This window comes from Salmo salar, chromosome 09, assembly GCF_965601325.2.
Source record: "Salmo salar chromosome 09, fSalSal1, whole genome shotgun sequence".
NCBI classification, from domain to species: Eukaryota; Metazoa; Chordata; class Actinopteri; order Salmoniformes; family Salmonidae; genus Salmo; species Salmo salar.
In genome coordinates this window covers 126,853,708-126,873,195 of record NC_138299.1, presented here as the reverse complement: position 1 = coordinate 126,873,195, position 19,488 = coordinate 126,853,708, and the positions used below count along the sequence as shown (strand labels likewise).

At 43.8% G+C, this 19,488-nt stretch overlaps 1 protein-coding gene across 2 annotated transcripts in view; it reads right to left on the bottom strand.

Moving 5' to 3' along the window:
- Positions 1-871: 871 nt before the first annotated feature.
- The window catches only part of LOC106612612 (gap junction delta-2 protein), a 29,554-nt gene continuing 10,937 nt past the window's right edge, over positions 872-19,488 (bottom strand). The window contains exons 1-2 of one of the 2 annotated variants that reach the window (XM_014213946.3): positions 12,592-12,800; positions 872-7,733 (exon numbers count right to left, since the gene is read on the bottom strand). In XM_014213946.3, the coding sequence (XP_014069421.2) occupies positions 6,890-7,733; positions 12,592-12,629 (882 nt within the window). In that variant the 5' untranslated portion in view covers positions 12,630-12,800 and the 3' untranslated portion in view covers positions 872-6,889. Of the gene's footprint in view, positions 7,734-12,591; positions 12,801-19,488 lie in introns of those variants that run through there. The other variant, XM_014213945.3, reaches the window with a different exon arrangement.

Sequence of the window (19,488 nt, the reverse complement as noted above, 5' to 3'; positions counted from 1 at the left end):
AGGGAGTAATTTTATGACAGGCTGGATGTGTTTTGAGCATTCTGAGCCCAGACTGACATCTTTCCAATAAGTAGATTAGGAGAAAAACAACTTTATTTTAGTTGTCAAAGTGCCTGAAGCAGTCGTCTCTGCCTGCTGGTCGCTAGGCTACCCGAGAAAGCATGCTCATGGGAGAGGGGTAACGCCCACTTACACCGACCTGAACCGTGACCCTTTTTTTTCAATGGGAAACTGCCTCTCTGCTTCATCTCAATTCCTCCATAATCTCTGGTGATATCTAGTGATAGTGATGCACAAACTAGATTCAGTAGTTTTTAAACCCCATTGAAAACCTAGATTGAAAGTTTAGGGAAAAAGACTAAAACTGAACATAATTCATATGCTTTTTATTGATTTTAAGTTTGTTTTGGAGTCAAAGATAATAGTTTCAGTATAGTTTTACTTTTTCCAAACTTGTTTGTTAATTATTTAAATTAATTTAGTTTACTAAATTGTTTTTTCACGATTCATTTTTGTTTTAGTTTCCTTTAATGACCTTGGCCCGAACACACACACAAACAGCATTCTCTCCTCCCTTTCCCTCGCTATTATCACTGATGCCGTTAGTGCGAGCAACGATTTGGAATTGTTATTATTTTTGGTCAGCTTTATCATTTCATCAGCAGCACATTTTGATGTGTCATTTGATATTATGCTTTTGTTTTTCGATTCCATTCACCTGGACATTCTGACATCTCAGTATCCCATCTCTCTCTCTCTGTCTCTCATACACACGAACACATGCAGAACTTTGTTTTGACATTTTGACACCAACATTCCTTCAGATAGGGCTGCACACTATCAATCACCGTAAGGTCAAGCTCAACATGTGTAACATTCAAGGTTTTATTCAGTCTTCACATACAGTACACAAGTCAGAAACAATGGTCAAGAAGCCTTCAAATAAGGTCAGTTGGATATAAAATGAAATCTGCAGTCAAAACAACAGATTTTCCATTAAAAATCACAAACGCGTGTTTTTTTTCTATTTCTTGGCATATTTTTTTCACATCCATGTAGATGTTGGAGATATACAGAGCTATGATGAAACAATTAATGTTCTACAGCTAATATGTTTCCCTTTCTGCTCCTTAAGAACAAATATACCTGACGTTTAGTCATTTTGGTACCCTGTGGTTGCAACCGAGCCAAATATAGACATTACCTCGTCCTCAACCCACTCTCGTACCCGAACGTCCTCAACCCACTCTCGTACCCGAACGTCCTCAACCCACTCTCGTACCCGAACGTCCTCAACCCACTCTCGTACCCGAACGTCCTCAACCCACTCTCGTACCCGAACGTCCTCAACCCACTCTCGTACCCGAACGTCCTCAACCCACTCTCGTACCCGAACGTCCTCAACCCACTCTCGTACCCGAACGTCCTCAACCCACTCTCGTACCCGAACGTCCTCAACCCACTCTCGTACCCGAACGTCCTCAACCCACTCTCGTACCCGAACGCATTCTTGATATTCTTTTTCATGACGGAACCATAACAACCACTCCTGTAAAGTAGCCTAAGTTCATTTTACAGTGCAGCGGTGTTGTTGATCAAGAATCAAAAGCTTTTTGTAAATCGTTTGACTCTAGCTCGCTAACTATGCTACTTGATGACACAAAGGGCCAATGTGTCAGGTGAGGGGACTGCTGCGGTACACGTAGGCATTTTCCCCACACTAAAGCTTCCCTTCTGAAAAACCTCACGGCCTTTAGCCCCGTTCTCACTAGATCTAGTAGCTCTCGGTTGAATGAAATGACCTCATCACTATTGATATCATGAGAGATTAAAGGGTTGTAAATTGCCCCCATAAACTAAAAAAATATGCCTAACCCAGCTCGATGTGGCTGTTTGTGTCGACTACATCAGCACCGTGCATCGAGTGCACTTATAGCACGTCGAAGCCTCGGACTCAGCATGTGCCATGTCCTTCACATGACAAGACAGAGCTGGCTTCATCATGGCTCCGACTCTCAGAGTGGAGAGTGGGATGCTAAAGGAATGTAACAAGTATCATCATTCGTGGGGGGACGTTATGTCGCTGTTGCCTTGTTTAGATATTCCTGAGCAAGACTTCCGATGTGTTCGTCTTTCAGGCTAGTGAAGTTGACGGCACCGCGTATCACCCATTGGCACAAGGATAAAGGTTTGATTAAGTCCTTGAGCAACAAACATGGGTCACCACGTCCTCTTAGGGAGATAAATATTGGGATAGCAGTATGTTATGTTTTTGTTTCTATGGTGAAGGGGGATGAAGGAGACCAAGACACTGTCTGTGCTGAAACTATAAAGCCCTTGTTTATAAAACTTTCAACACAGCCGGTCTCGTTAAAATGTTTAGACGGGTCCCTTTATCTCAAGAGTGAGCGGTGCCAGACCTGATGACGTAAACCTGGGTCTGTTACCTCTCCACACTCCCCATGCCACTGGTTTGATGCAGCCCTACATGTGAGGTTAGGACAGGTGGAGCTGGGGGTAGTAGTGTGCTAGAGTGACAGTACAGCAGGTATTTAAAAGTGTCACAACCTCCAGGGTTTGCTCTCTGCCACCACAGATGGTGTCCGTTCCTGCCAATTGGAAGAGTTGTGAGCTGTCTGTAGGTCCTTGCTTCCATCTCCTAGGAAATAGTTATCTGAACTTGCCTGGTAAATGACCTTCCTTGTCACTGATTCAATGCATCACAGGATGAGGGTAGATTAGCACCAATGTTTCAGGCTAGAGGGCTGGTTGAGGCTTGGATACAAGAAGTTATGTAATAATACTAATGTGTGTACTGATTGACAATACTTTATGTGCCCGTTTGAGCTCTATGGTGTTCCCTGTTTAAGAAAGGATGCAGGTGTTGTCTGATAGCGTTTAGAAAAGTTTTGTTGAATTAGTTGTAGAAATATGAATAAAAACCTTGTTTTCAAAGATTGCTAATCATTTAGAAGTGCATAATTCCTGAGACTGTTTGTATGATGTGCAGTAGCCCTCAATGTGTTGACCTGAAGCAGAGGGCTACACAGTCCCCATAATGTCACTGTGTCTTAGGGCTTCACTGATTCTTTCATCAGAGTTAATTCATTAGATCGTCATTCATTTACGTTACTCTGGAATGTTGTTTCCTCTATTTTGTCAATGTAGTGTTTATTTACCCTGAAACATTTGTCTTACAGTACACAAGTATAATTCAGAGTATCCGCATCTTAAGTGTTGTTATTTAAAATATTTTTTATAGCAGGTAATTCAAAGTTTCTCAAAATGGTGGTAAAAAACAGCAGGGCTGAACCCTACGCTATTCCGTTTAGAAATGACTAATTGAGTTGGTACTGACTTGTAAAAGAGTTGGAAATTAGAGATTCCTGACATCAAGACTTTACACGTTTTATCTCAAAAGCTTGGACAACGACTAAAAAAAAACCTCTTCTTCTTCTTTAAGATTGAGTTTTTAAAAACAGGTAGAAACATGCTTATTCTAGCCATTGTACATGCCTTAAAAAAGAATACATTTGAAACCCCATGTAATTTGCATTTCACTTTGGCAAGGGAAGGATGCAATACTTGTGCATTACATTTAAACACACTGCCCCAGTTTGCACATTGCAAATGTTTTGTTCTTTACATAGGAAAAAAAATAATACTTTTCCGGTTTGTCTTTCAATTACATCACTGTAGAAAAACAAGAGCGACAGACAATAAAATGAATCCACAAGCCAGGAACAAAAGGAAACAAATCAAGAAAAGAAAATTGCATAATTTTCACATATAGACTGGAGAGAGCATTGGACCGCTAGAACCCTGTGAAGTGTTCACTTTGGGAAGTATTCACTTTGGGAAGTGTCCTCATCCCAACCCTGTTATATACCCCTCAATGAGACCAGACAGGAGAGCAGTGGTGAGCAGCCAGAGAGCAGAGAGATGTGGGGACTGGAGAGTCCTGTATATCCATACTATACTTCAGACCAACCTTACCAAGCCATTTCTTAAAGAGAAGGGCCCAGGATCATTTAAAGAAAGCCCGGCCTTAACCTCTATTATTACACCCTCTCAGCGGTCATCTAAGAACAGGGCTCCGCCACATCCAATCCCACAGACATTCAACGAGCTCTGAAGATGGGGACTAATTCTATACTAGAGATTACCTACTAGTATCAAAGGGTGAATCACAGACAAGACTGAATGAATAAAGAGTCTTCTTTGGCCACTTCACCAGTCACACCTCAATAAGACTATACCACCATGTCAGTAGCTCAGTGAGGACTGAGAGGAGGAGCATGGATAGCTGGACTCATACATAGAGATACAACTCGAGAGGCTGATTTCATAGAGCCCCAATGCTCTTGAATGGAACAATTTGTCAGCCATCTTACATGGGGACAGTTCTGAACCGTTCTATCTCCATAAACTTGTCTCTTGGTGGTTGTAATCCTCTGTAATTGAATGACTAGCAAGGCCTTTGTTTTTAGAGACCGTGGCTCTGTCTGAGCGATGTCATGGCTTTCTGTCGTTCTGTTTAGGACATTGTTCATTTCCTGTTCTTTTCAAACAAATGTGCAACTAAAGGCTTTGTGGCTTTCCATATTCCACTGATACTGACAGCCATATTTCCTCTCCCATGTCTGTTTTCTCTGCTTGGCTTGCGTCATCTAAATTTTGAGTGGTGTGAAATGCATCCTGGGACTGTTCCTCCCTGTCCTCCCCTCTCGGCTGGAGTTGGTTTGGCCCGGGCCCAGTCGGTGTCACTGTAAACCCAAACATCTCCAACCTGAGCAGTCTACTCTGTTTTACAGTGTACCAGACACAAGTGCCAAAAGAACACATAGTGTTGATGTCAATGTCTACCAGCAACTCCCCCCTCTCCCTACAGAGTGTTTTATAGAGATTACACACTCCAGGCTGTGTCCCTTGGCAGTGCTTGGGGTGACCCCCATTACAGGGTTCCCATATGATCCTGGGGTAGAACACCAGGAGAATGTTCCGGCCCAAGCATTTCCACTCAAGCAGAACCATGCTGACGGGGATTCTCTCTCTGGATGGGACATAAACCAAGGAGCACACACACATGCAAGCACACACACACACAGGCACAGTGTACAGTATGGTGAAGCACCTAGCTGGTCATGTTTGGCCTTATTATTTCATCGCCATGGACACTACTACTGCTCAGTGTACAAACCACTCCCTCAATATATCCACAACAAGGACACCCCCCCACCCCCCCACCACTTACACCTCCCATGTCTGGCCTCACTGCAGGGTCAAAGGCCATTGTGCTGTAAATGTGGGATCCCTTTTAGAGTGTACCACTATTGTAGAAAAGCTGAACCCTGTCTTCAGTGGCGTTGAGCAAGTGTGTTGGGCTTTTATTGCTGGTGTTACAGAGCTTTTCCCAATGAGAGTTCCTTTCTCTCTCCCGTCTGTCTTCAAGGATCATGGTACAGCGCTTATTGTCAATCTTTTCTTTGTCTCTTAAAGGCATGCCTGCTGATCACCACATATGAGAGAGATGCAGCACAAACCAGTAGGTGAACATGTTCTCTGTCAGGAGTACAATTCATGACAACACTTTGTTCCTTTTAGAAGCAATGCTTGTGTACATGCCTTTTTCAAATACCTCATGCGATCCTCCTCTCAGACACAAATTCAGTTCCATCGATCGGAGGCAAAATGCTTTGAAATGAACAACAAAAGTACTCTCATGAAACCCAACCATGTGTTTCTTTGCCTCCCCTCCCTCCATAAAGACAAATACATCTATTTTTACATACTCTCTCAACTAAAAGAGGAAATACTATGCAGGAACTTTCAAACAAGAAGTAAATCCAAAGTATGGTACCAATTTTGTCACGAAGAGAATAAATCAACTCATAATAATGATATCATAAACATTTTAAATTAGTAATACAATGATCTGGTTCTTCTCCATAGAGATTGCAAGGAGATGGTTCCTCTTTTACTCTCTCTTATTCCCTATGTCTCGCTCTCATTTTATTTGTATCTTTATTTCAGTCAGTCACAAACACACGCAACACGCTGGAATGCTGGAGAGATGTTGGTGGGGGTGTTGGTGTGGCGGGGAACGGTTTGTGACTGTAGAGGTGTCGTTTATGCGTGACCTCCTTGGGGTTGTCTCTAAAGTTTACACGGAGGAGAAGACATTACTGTCATACACCCTCAGTCTCAATGGTGCAGGTGCCAGCAGTGGAGAAGTAGAGAAAAAATGTTTTCAGTATTCCTTCATGGTGTTTGTGTTAATAATTATTTGCCAGGAGACAAAATGTAAACAGCAGTTTCTTCTGGCACCAGGTCCAGGACTCCCGAACACTGGCTCTCTCTGTCATCGTAATCTCTGGAGACCAGCTTGAGAGGAACATCATTCTCTCTCCACACCAGCAAAGAGGGGATAGAGAGTCGACACCCTGTGTGCTGCTTGTGGAGAGTCGGATCATCGCTGCGACAGCTCTTCCGCTCCTTCCCAGTTAACGACCCCTCCTGCTCTCTTCATCACGGATGACATAAGCCAGAACAGCATCATGACATAGCATACCCTTCGGTCCCCTTCTCCACCCCACCGCCCCTGGCCCGGAAACCCTACAACAGCCAGAAGCTTCTCCTTAAAGACTTCCATACAGCACTTTGGGAACGTCCCAATAAAAAAAATCATACACATGACAAGGTTTGACAAGAACAGGTGCAGCTGGTCTCATAATGAATAAAAAATACAGCAAATATTCCTTGGCAGTTTTTTTCACTGTCCCCCTCCTCTTTCCATTAAAACTCTAAAAAGAGAGAGTGGAATGGAGTGGTCGTCCCACTCGTTCCCTACCCTGCCCTCGCACTTACCCAGCGTATAGACCTGTCTCCATCAGACGTAGGCGGATTCGCTGGACTGGGTCCTGCCCATGTTGGGGGGCTGCGACATGTGGGTCATGTCCTTCTTGCGGATCTCGCAGATGGACTTCCGGCGGGCCTGCACGCCCCGGATGGCTGCCTTGATCTTCTTCCAGCCCAGATGGTTGAGCTCTGCCAGGTTGAGCAGCACGCAGATGCCGCTCACGGCGAACATGAAGACCAGGAAGACCGTCTTCTCGGTGGGCCGCGACACGTAGCACTCCACCTCCTTCACGCAGGGGTAGCGGTCGCACTCGAAGATGCCCGGCACGCTGAAGCCGTATAGGAAGTACTGTCCCACCAGAAAGCCGATCTCCAGTGCGTTACGGAACACCACCTGGATAATGTAGAAGCGCGAGATGCCCTCCTGCTGGCGCTGCTTGGACTTCTTGCCGTGTGTGAGCCCCCGCGGTGCATTGGGGATCTCCTTGACCTCCATGCAGTCATGCTCGTCCTTCCCGCCACCGTCGCCGTGGTGCACCAGGATGCCGTTGATGTTACGAAGCTTCCTGGCGCCACTTTGCCCGTAATCCGAACGCTCCAGCAGTGGGTAGAGGAAGGAGTAGCGTCTGTCACGCTGCTTGGCCGACTGGTGCACAGAGTAGGTGATGAAGCACAGGCTGGGCGTACACACCAGAATGATCTGGAAGACCCAGTAGCGGATGTGGGAGATGGGGAAGGCCTTGTCGTAGCAGGCCTGGTTGCAGCCCGGCTGCAGGGTGTTGCAGATGAACATGGTCTGCTCGTCCTCGTACACCGTCTCGCCAACGATGGCCACGATCAGGATCCGAAAGATCACCACCACGGTCAGAAGAATCCTGTATGAGAGAGGCACACAGAGAGAGAGAATAGAAAATACATACGTGTTACAGTTAACAACTGGAGGGAGTGGTGAAGAGAGAAAGGATAGTAGAAGACCAATAAAACATATTGGATTAAAGAGACTGAAGTAGCTTTGGGCACAGCAGGAGCAAGAGAGAGAGAGAACTTGGATAAGAGAGGTGGAGTTGTGGGAACGATGAGTAGTGATAGGTAAGGATGTCACTGTTCCTTTAGATAAGGTAGAACAAGGGATTCATCTAGAGCACATTCATCTGCTGAGCACAATATCTACAGTGCATTCAGAAAGTATTCAGCCCCCGTTTACTCTTTCCACATTTTGTTACGTTACAGCCTTATTCTAAATTGGATTAAATCGGGGGGTTTTCTCCTCATCAATCTCCACACTATACCCCATAAAGACAAAGCAAAAACAGGTAAATTGATGAAGAACAAAAATTATTTAATCAATTTTAGAATAAGGCTGTAAAGTAACAAAATGTGGAAAAAGTCAAGGGGACTGAATACTTTCCAAATGCTTATAGTTGTCAATAACCTCTACTTCACTCTTCCTATAGAAGTTCAACCCATATCCTAAAGCATATCAAACCAGACTTTCCAGAACACTGCACTTTGTTCTCCCACCATCATTCACCGTTTGTGTACAGGAAATAAGCACAGCAAGTATGAAATACTGTTAAACCAACTTAAAATACAGTATCCAAAAGTGTTGCTTTTGGCCAAGTGAATCATTAAAAAAATCTACTTTTACCGTCCATGTCAAGGTTTTTGCTTTGTCATTATGGGGTATATTGTGTAGATTGATGGGGGGGTAAGAGTGTAATACATTTTACAATGAGGCTGTAACGTAACAAAATGTGGAAAAAGTCAAGGTGTCTGCATACTTTCCGAATGCACTGTATATTAGAGAAATAACAATTATTACGTGAATATTTTTTCCGTGCTACTTCCAGTCATTTTATCTCCAGCGCAACAGTCATTTAAAACAGGGACATGACACATCTCTCTGCTTCATGGTCTAATTTTAGCGTCAGGCTCATTTAACACGTAACACTCATCTCAGTCCCTGCTAAAGTGGATCTTGCTGTAATTAATTTTGTAACACACCATCTCTGTCTTCCCATTTTTCCTTTCCCCTTAGCAACCGATGACACTTTGCACCTTGTCTGCCGTTTACGTGCTATTTCTGTTCGTGTGACAGGGGGGGATAGAGAGATTACTGTGGTAGTGGGGGTGTGAAGCAATTCACTGTGATTTTTCAGTGGTGTGCTTAATGTGACATGTTGAGACGTATGTATACAAGTGTATGCGCTGCTTTTGTATAGCGTAGGGCTACGATTTCATTATGTGAGTGGGATTCAGAGGCACTCCTTTTTCACTGTCAATTGAACTCAGACACTCTCACTCAAAGCTCTCTTCTCATTCATTTTTCATACGAACACAGCAGGCATTTTAACACGAGCCTTTTTTTTTCAGCTCTCGAAGAGTTCAGAGCAATTCACACTTGAATTGAACCAGTATTATAAATCATCATTATTACTCCATGCGCGCAGGGCACAGGTTTACCCACCTGCGTCTGACGATACCAATCCATTGGTCCTGGAACTCATTAACAATATTGTGATAACTTTTATGAAGTGATGACAATAGAACAAAGTGGGATTGTCACCTTTGTTGCCAAATAGTTGGATGCGGTTCAGCTGATGTGGGTGAATTGGTAACCTACCAATCGGAGCGGCTTTACTGGCCTGCACATGCCACAGCTGTGGTTTCAAGGGGCATATTTCATCTGACCCAAAGTCAGCTGCTACTCACATGTAGGCCTACCTCTCATCATAGACAGAGGCTGCAGAGGTAAAAAAGAAGACATGCTCCCAATCCGCCCACCTGTAATCTGATGTGCCGGATGGAAATGCAGTAGAGAAAAGATGAAATGCTTTTCCCTTGTCGCCAGTTTAGGACTGAGTATTCACTATAGCAGTTCTAGAGCATTGTGCCAGCTAGCGCTGTATCACTCACGGGATGTGAAAAAGTATTAGGTACAGAGGAAAAACATCAAATTACTGTCGAATTAGTTACAGACAGGGATTAAAAATCACCAAAAAATGCAGGAGCTAGAGATTTCCTTGACTAAAAAAAATGCCATGAGAGAACAAAATCTCATCAGGGAGAATGAATTATATAATGGCTTCCACAGGCAAACCAGCAACCTTAATCTGCACCAGGGCCAATGGAGGATTCTAGGCATTAGGCCTAGTAGTTTGTTTAATGCCATCGAATAGCTTTAGATTATCTATGCCCATAACCCCCACCTGCTTCTTCTCCTCTTTTCCCTTCACTATCTCTCTTTCTGTCTTTCTGTGCTCCTGCTCCTACCATCTCACTCACTCCCTAACCCCCTCTCTTTCCCTCCCTATCTCTGCCTGGCACTGCAACAGAATAAGCTTCAAATAGATACTATTTCTCTTTTTTGGGGGGAAGCATTTTTGCTACCATTGTCGGCAGACCCTGTTTAACATTAAAAGGAAATCTCTTTTGTGAATCTTGCAAAAACGTCCAAAACTTGCTGAGTAGTACTCCTGTCCTCCCCCTCAACAGCCTGTATTTGTTTGTCGTTAAATGAACACCCTGTCTGTGTTTTCATCCAATCCACAGTCAAAACATTATGCCCAGAACCCAAACTGCTTCTTTTAATTTGATCATGGTTTCTCTCTCAAAAGTTTTTGACAAAAGTCAGGGGGAGGTTTATTTGTATCTACAGTGATCAGTAACTAACAGTGTGCACCAACATGTGAAATTATACATTCTTTTTCGGAGTGAAGCATTGTCACAACCTGTCACGTCCTGGCCAGTATAAGGTTAATTGGTATTGTAGTTTGGTCAGGACGTGGCAGAGGGTATTTGTTTTATGTGGTTCGGGGTGGTGTTTTGGAAAATAGGGTGTTTGATTTAGTATTTCCGGGTTTTTGGTTTATGGTCTGTGTTTATGTATTTCTATGTGTTATCTAGTTAGTTGTATGTCTATGTTTGGTTAATTGGGGTGGACTTCCAATTGAAGGCAGCTGTGTGGTGTTGCCTTTGATTGGAAGTCCTATATTAGTTGGGTGTGTTTGTTTGTCTAATTGTGGGAGATTGTCTTTGGATTGCTGTGTTGCCTTCAAGGCTGTAATTTTGTCGTTCATCGTTTTGTTTATTTTTTGTATACGTGTTTGTTTGGTTTTTTTCCTTATTTTCCGTTAAATAAAGAAGATGAGTATACACATACCTGCTGCGTTTTGGTCCGCCATTTCTAACGACAAGCGTGACACAACCGTCCGCGTACAAACCACTGAGCAGCTTGCATTGTTTGCTTGCTAAAAAAAAAATACAGAGATGCCATTTGAAGTGATGCTGCTGTACCATTGTTGTTATGGAGGAAGAACAGCCCTGTTAAACCATAGGGTCATGAATGTCACTCTTCCCTAAGTGTTTCTTTATGTAACCCCTGGAGATAATATGTTGATTGAGGAAAGTGGGTACGAGAGGAAGGAGGGGGGCTCCCTGGTGCCTTTACCCACAAACCCCCTCCCTCCCCTCTTCTCTCCCCTCGCACCCAACTTCCTCTGCCAGTTACCATGGCAACAACCGATGGGAAGAAAAGTGAGCTCTGATTTGAGCCGAGGACCAGCTAAAGTGAAGAAAGGCAACTTAACTACCCAGCAAGCTGAGAAAAAAACACCAGCAATAACAATGCTATCAAATCATACTGGAACTGTCATCTGTGGATGGAAGCCAGATAACAGTCGTTCTACACCCAGGAGAGAACATCTCTCACGACCTGTTGTATAGAATGTTGCAGACATGGTTGATCTATGATGGAATCTTATTGATAACCACGAACACGAATGATATACACTAATATTAAAAAGACACTAGAGAAGTGTATGTGTTCCATCTGTCTTAGGCTCCCGAGTGGCGCAGCGGTCTAAGGCACTGCATCTCAGTGCAAGAGGCGTCACTACAGTCCCTGGTTTGAATCCAGGCTCTATCACATCCGGCCATGATTGGGAGTCCCATAAGGCGGCGCACAATTGGCCCAGCGCCGTCATTGTAAATAAGAATTTGTTGTTAACTGACTTGCCTGGTTAAATAAAGGTTAGATAAATAAATAGGCTAGGTCATGTTATTAGAAAGTATTCCAGTCTTTTTCAGTAGGTGATGGCTGAAAAAGCGATCCATACAAAAGAAGCTGTGAAGAGTCAAAGCTGGCTTGTTTGCCCTATGATTTAAGCGTTCCCCATGTGATACTGCTGTGTAATCCTCTTAAAGGGCTCCCTCTTTCCCTGGCTTCTGCTGCTGCTTTACCTGGCTTCATCCCTTTAACTCTCTCTATAAAGTATGTCCCTGGCTGCCTCGTTCCTGTCTTGTGTCAGGCTAACAAGGTTGAGCATCAATAGGACCTGGTTGACTTGACAGCAGGCCATTTGGCACCTAGCCCACAGCTACAGTACGTCTTGCTTCAGGTCAGGTCAGAATCTGTCCCGTTTAGCCAATACTGTATCGACTCTCCCCAGAGAATGTAGCCTATTTCCTCAGACACACACACACACACACACACACACACACACACACACACACACACACACACACACACCTATATGTCCATACATATACACACATACAGTGTATGAAATCGTACACACACATGCTTACGTACTGTATATAAAACATCACCATCAGCACAGACACACTTACATTAATACACAGCCACATACCCAGTCAAGCATACACACAAAATACATGATGCAAATAGTCTGAAATAATGATTACTGGGCTGTCCATTACAAATCCACCCACCTTAGAGAGCACGGGAAGAACACAGGAATGTCAGACATTACACAATCAGCTTTCTAAAGCTCGGCAACAGCTGTGTGTGTGAGTGTCTTTGCGTATCTGTTTGCTTGGGTGTGTCTGTTGGCTTGTGTGTGTCTGCGTGTGTGTGAGTGTGGGTGGCACTCTGTTGGCAGGGGAGCGGCGCCCCTCTGCTCCTTCTGTCACCGATTGGAATGTGACAGAGATGGACGTCCAGGATAGCCCTCAAGACCGGAACACACCCTCTGTGGCAGAGCCAGTACACACTGCTCAGTGCTAAGTGTGTGTGTGTGGGTGTGGGTGTGGGTGTGTGTCACTGGCTGTGGGTTTTTGTGTGGTTTGTTGTGAAAGATATAGAGCCAATACTGTATGTGTGTGTAGATGGGTAGAAGGTAACGATCCGTGTCTGTGTTTTTTCTGTGTCTATATAGGTCTAAAGGCTATGCCGTACGGATGTAAATCTCATTTGTAGACCTCTGACATGAGACAGTACCCACACTATCTACTTCTCATGAAGTCCTACCACTGGCCTGAAAACAAACACATTCAGCCCCCCCCGATGGACACACACAAGAGAAGTAGAGTGACTGGAGCTGCATTTTGTATTGATGATTTCATTATACACAGCACAGCCGTGATTAATCCATATTTACTACCCGAGTAGCTCCAAGTACACTCACAGTCTCACAGCAGTCCTCACAGAGACCTCCACTCCACAGTAATCAACTGATAACACTATAGGTGAGCTATAGGGCTGGTATCGTCATGGCAACACAGCCATCAGAGTAGAGTGCTGGGTTTCGGAAGGTCATGAGGTGTGAGCTGGGAAGAGAGCAGCAGTCAGCGATCGGGATGGGAGCACGGCTATAATCCACATTTAATCTGCTGTTTTGGACAATCCAGTGTGGCCCATGCCAACGCCAAAACCCAAATCACTCTCAGTCACACATGCTGGAAGCATTCTCCACTGACCCCCAGCCACACATGGTTAGCACACACTCCTCTATCGCTCCTAAATCTATTCTGAACATGTACAGTACTGAGAAGTATTCTAAATATATTCTGAACATGTACAGTACAGAGAAGTATTGTAAATCTATTCTAAACATGTACAGTACAGAGAAGTATTGTAAATCTATTCTAAACATGTACAGTACAGAGAAGTATTGTAAATCTATTCTAAACATGTACAGCACAGAGGAACCCAGACATTATGATTCACGAGACATGTCACATCAAGATTGATGTGTACAGTTAGTGAATCAATGTAAAAAATAACAAATTGCTAGTTGTGCATTTCAGTGTAATGAAAGTCTACATTTTGGGTGAAGGTTATGCATTTTAATGCTTGTGTGTTTACCTGTTTATAGGTGTGGGGAGAAAGAGAGGGAAAGAGAAAAAGAGTGGAGAGGTCAGTGACTCTGGCTGTTGAAGGGCTGTTAATGAGGGTTCAGTCCATGAGTCAGCGCTTATGACTTCCAGGGGTTATAAATGACCGTAAGACTCACAGGGAGAGAACAGAATAGACACAGTGTCCCAGACCACTCTTAATTATTATCTTATTAACGCATGTCAACAACTAAACAGCCATGGAGCCATAGATTCAGAGAGAGACATACCATGGTTTGTCAGAGATTAAGTAAAGGCCTCATTGTTTCGGCCTCACACTAGTGTTGGGCTCTAAACAACAGAAACAGTGAGTTTTCATTATCTTACTTAGCAAGAAGCATATGAAAGGTTGTATCAGTCTGTTAGGAGCCTTTTCCCTTTGTTCTAAGCTTCCATAGACTCATAATGAGATCCACTGACTGTACAAAGACACCAGTGCCCTCGCTCTATCTCTGAGAGTAAGATGGATGAAGTGTCTGTGGGTATTGATTGGCACCTGGGGTGCAGATCATATCTATCCCATCCCATACATCTCTGACACATTGTCTTATACCGCCTCTCTCAATGTTTTTCTATTTTAATTCTCTCTCTCTCTCTGAACAGATAGAACTAGAAGGCCTTGAGAGGGAGGGACGGTGGAACTGAGACACAACCTGCATCTTATCATTCTGCTGCAATGTTTGGGCTATAGGCATGATGAGGGGAGATATGGCATTACTGTGTGTGTGTGTGTGTTTGTCCACTGTGTCCAACGTTGTCCCTCAGGGCTGACAGCAGCAGCTGCTGTGTGTGGTTGAGTCAAAGTGCTAGAAGCTGATGAGAGAGCCAGACAGCTCTCACACACACACACACACACACACACACACACACACACACACACACACACACACACACACACACACACACACACACACACACCCCCCTACATACTTATTCACGCACACAAACACCAGTGAAACACCTTACACAGACCAATAAGGGACAGACGCCACGCTCCCTCCAACACAGATAGACAAACATAAACAGACACTTGTGAAACAGATCCTCATCTGACTCACAAGTTCGCCCCCCAACACACACACACACACACGCACACACACAGTCATACAGCCAGATGGCCGGCCGAACATACAAACACAAGCGTAAGCAAATTGCAGTGCGGATGCTATATTTACTCTTACACTCTCAGGCAAATGTTTCCACTGCCAAAACTGAGTAAGCCACACACTGTTAGCAGCCAAATATGAATAACCGCATGCTAAATGTGACAATGACTTCACACTCCACCTAAAACATCAAATTCACTTATCTTCCCATTAACTATTCAGCATTCAACTCACCATGCTGCAGAGAGAGAGAGGTCATTTGACTGGCAAGAATATACTGAATTGATTTCCACTCTTTCCAAGTAAATTGTGTTACAAACATTTGGGACATGTATTGTGTACACACACACACACACACACACACACACACACACACACACACACACACACACACACACACACCACACACACACAGGGAGAGAGCAGTGGTCCATGTGTCTGTTCTCCTTTGGCCTCAGATGGGAGCATCACCCCCTTTTTCATCACACCTTTTGTGTGTGTGTGTGTGTGTGTGACTGAGCTGTCTGGCTCACTCACAAAGGCCTGACAGCTATTGCTGTCAGCCCTGAGGGACAACGTTGGACACAGTGGACAAACACACACACACACACACAGTAATGCCATATCTCCCCTCATCATGCCTATAGCCCAAACATTGCAGCAGAATGATAAGATGCAGGTTGTGTGTCAGTTCCACCGTCCCTCCCTCTCAAGGCCTTCTAGTTCTATCTGTTCAGAGAGAGAGAGAGAATTAAAATAGAAAAACATTGAGAGAGGCGGTATAAGACAATGTGTCAGAGATGTATGGGATGGGATAGATATGATCTGCACCCCAGGTGCCAATCAATACCCACAGACACTTCATCCATCTTACTCTCAGAGATAGAGCGAGGGCACTGGTGTCTTTGTACAGTCAGTGGATCTCATTATGAGTCTATGGAAGCTTAGAACAAAGGGAAAAGGCTCCTAACAGACTGATATAACCTTTCATATGCTTCTTGCTAAGTAAGATAATGAAAACTCACTGTTTCTGTTGTTGAGAGCCCAACACTAGTGTGAGGCCGAAACAATGAGGCCTTTACTTAATCTCTGACAAACCATGGTATGTCTCTCTCTGAATCTATGGCTCCATGGCTGTTTAGTTGTTGACATGCGTTAATAAGATAATAATTAAGAGTGGTCTGGGACACTGTGTCTATTCTGTTCTCTCCCTGTGAGTCTTACGGTCATTTATAACCCCTGGAAGTCATAAGCGCTGACTCATGGACTGAACCCTCATTAACAGCCCTTCAACAGCCAGAGTCACTGGCCCCTCCTCCACTCTTTTTCTCTAACCCCCCCTCTTAAGATTCCTAGTCATCTGTTGATTGTTTACCCAGGTGTTTGGGGGTACAGTAAATAGAGTGGAGCCGTCACATCTGGATTAAGCCAGTCAGATAGAACCCCACTGAGAGAAAAACACTCGGAAGTCTCTGAATGTAACAACTTTGTATAGGATATCTTTCGGCTTTTTCAAAGTGACATGGTTTATCCAAACACTCATCCATACAGATAAGACAAGGGTTTATCTGGATGACTTTAACAGGGATGACAGGGAGTTTAGCGTTAAAGGATTGTAAGGATGAGTAATTTGGAATAATGGAAAGAAAATAACAAACAGTGAGAGAGAAGGAATGGGTTGTGGGAGGAAAGAGTGAAAAGAGAGATGGGTGGGAGATATGGAATGAGAACAGAAAATTGGAAAATCATGAAAGAGACATCCAGTGGAGAGGAGAATAAGGGAAATTAGAATATATATTTGCATCGAAATGCATTTGTACACATATTTTTATACACGGTGCTGCATGTTGATAGACACATTTATTGGCTGTAGGGCAGGGGTCAGCAACAGGTGTCCCGCAGAACCAAAACCGACCCGCACAAAAAAGTTGGTCCGCCAACGTTTTTTGGGGGGTGGATTTAATACTGAACAAAAATATAAACGCAACATGTAAAGTGTTGGTCCCAAGTTTCATGAGCTGAAATAAAAGATCCCAAAACTTTTCCATATGCACAAAAAGCTTATTTCTCTCAAATTTTGTGCACAAATTTGTTTACGTCATTGTTAGTGAGCATTTCTCCTTTGCCAAGATAATCCATCCACCTGACAGGTGTGGCATATTAAGAAGCTAATTACACAGCATGATTATTACACCTTGTGCTTGGGATAATAATAGACCACTCTAAAATGTGAAGTTTTGTCACAAAACACAATAATACAGATGTCTCAAGTTTTGAGGGATCATGCAATTGGCATGCTGACTGCAGGAATGTCCACCAGAGCTGTTGCCATTGAATTTAATGTTAATTTCTCTACCATAAGCCACCTCCAATGTTGTTTTAGAGATTTTGGTAGAACATCCAACTGGCCTCACAACCGCAGACTAGGTGTAACCTAGCCCAGGACCTCCACATCCGGGTTCTTCACCTGCAGGATCGTCTGAGACCAGCCACCCGGACAGCGGATGAAACTGTGGGTTTGCACAACCAAAGAATTTCCACACAAACTGTCAGAAATAGTCTCAGGGAAGCTCATCTGCGTGTTCGGCGTCGTAACCGACTTTGGTGGGCCAATGCTCACCTTTGATGGCTACTGGCACGCTGAAGAAGTTGGCTCTTCACAGATGAACCCCGGTTTCAACTGCACCGGGCAGATGGCAGACATTGTGAACAGAGTGCCCCATTGTGGCGGTGGGCTTATGATATGGGCAGGCATAAGCATAGACAACAAACACAATCAGCTTTAATACTGCAGATAGATTGTAGCTTCCATCAATGTAATTGTCTGCATCATTTCCAATACCCCATATACATTTTTTGTAAATATATATACAGTACATTTGGAAAAATATTCAGACCGCTTGACTTTTCCACATTTTTTTACGTTACAGCCTTATTCTAAAATGGATTAAATAGTTTCTACACACAATACCCTAGAATGACAAAGCAAAAACAGTTTATTTTTTTTTACATTTTTGCAAATTTATAAAAAATCTGAATCTGAAATATCACATTTAAATAAGTATTCAGACCCTTTACTCAGTACTTTGTTGAAGCACCTTTGGCAGCGATTACAGCCTCAAGTCTTCTTGGGTATGACACTACAAGCTTGGCACACCTGTATTTGGGGAGTTTTTCACGTTCTTCTCTGCAGATCCTCTCAAGCTCTGTCAGGTTGGATGGGGAGCGTCGCTGCACAGCTACAGTTGAAGTCGGAAGTTTACATACACTTAGGTTGGCATCATTAAAACTGTTTTTTTCAACCACTCCACAAATTTCTTGTTAACAAACTATAGTTTTGGCAAGTCGGTTAGGACATCTACTTTGTGCATTACACAAGTACTTTTCCCAACAATTGTTTACAGACAGATTATTTCACTTATCATTCACTGTATCACAATTCCAGTGGATCAGAAGTTTACATACACTAAGTTGACTGTGCCTTTAAACAGCTTGGAAAATTCCAGAAAATGATGTCATGGCTTTAGAGAATTCTAATTGACATCATTTGAGCCAATTGAAAGTGTACCTGTGAATGTATTTCAAGGCCTACCTTCAAACTCAGTGCCTCTTTGCTTGACATCATGGGAAAATCAATAGAATTCAGCCAAGATCTCAGAAAAAAAATGTTGACCTCCACAAGTCTGGTTCATCCTTGGGAGCAATTTCCAAACGCCTGAAGGTACCATGTTCATCTGTACAAACAATAGTATGCAAATATAAACACCATGGGATCACGCAGCTGTCATACCGCTCAGGAAGGAGACACGTTCTGTCTCCTAGAGATGAACGTACTTTGGTGCAAAAAGTGCAAATCAATCCCAGAACAACAGCAAAGGACTTTGTGAAGATGCTGGAGGAAACCAGTACAAAAGTAGCTATATCCACAGTAAAATGAGTCCTATACTGAGGATTGGCTTCCATCTGGCCACTCTACTATAAAGGCCTGATTGGTGGAGTGCTGCAGAAATGGTTGTCCTTCTGGAAGGTTCTCACATCTCCACAGAGGAACTCTGGAGCTTTGTCAGAGTTTAGCTGTGCAGCCATCTCTAGGAAGAGTCTTGGTGGTTCCAAACTTTTTCCATTTAAGAATAATGGGGACCTTCAATGCTGCAAAACGTATTCGTATCCTTCCCCAGATCTGGGATCCCGAGTGGCGCAGCGGTCTAAGGTACTGCATCTCAGTCCTAGAGGGGTCACTACAGACCCTGGTTCGATTCCAGGCTGTATCACCACCGGCCGTGATTGGGTGGTGCACAATTGGCCCAGCGTCGTCTGGGTTTGGCCGGGGTAGGCCGTCGTTGTAAATAAGGATTTGTTCTTAACTGACTTGCCTAGTTAAATAAAA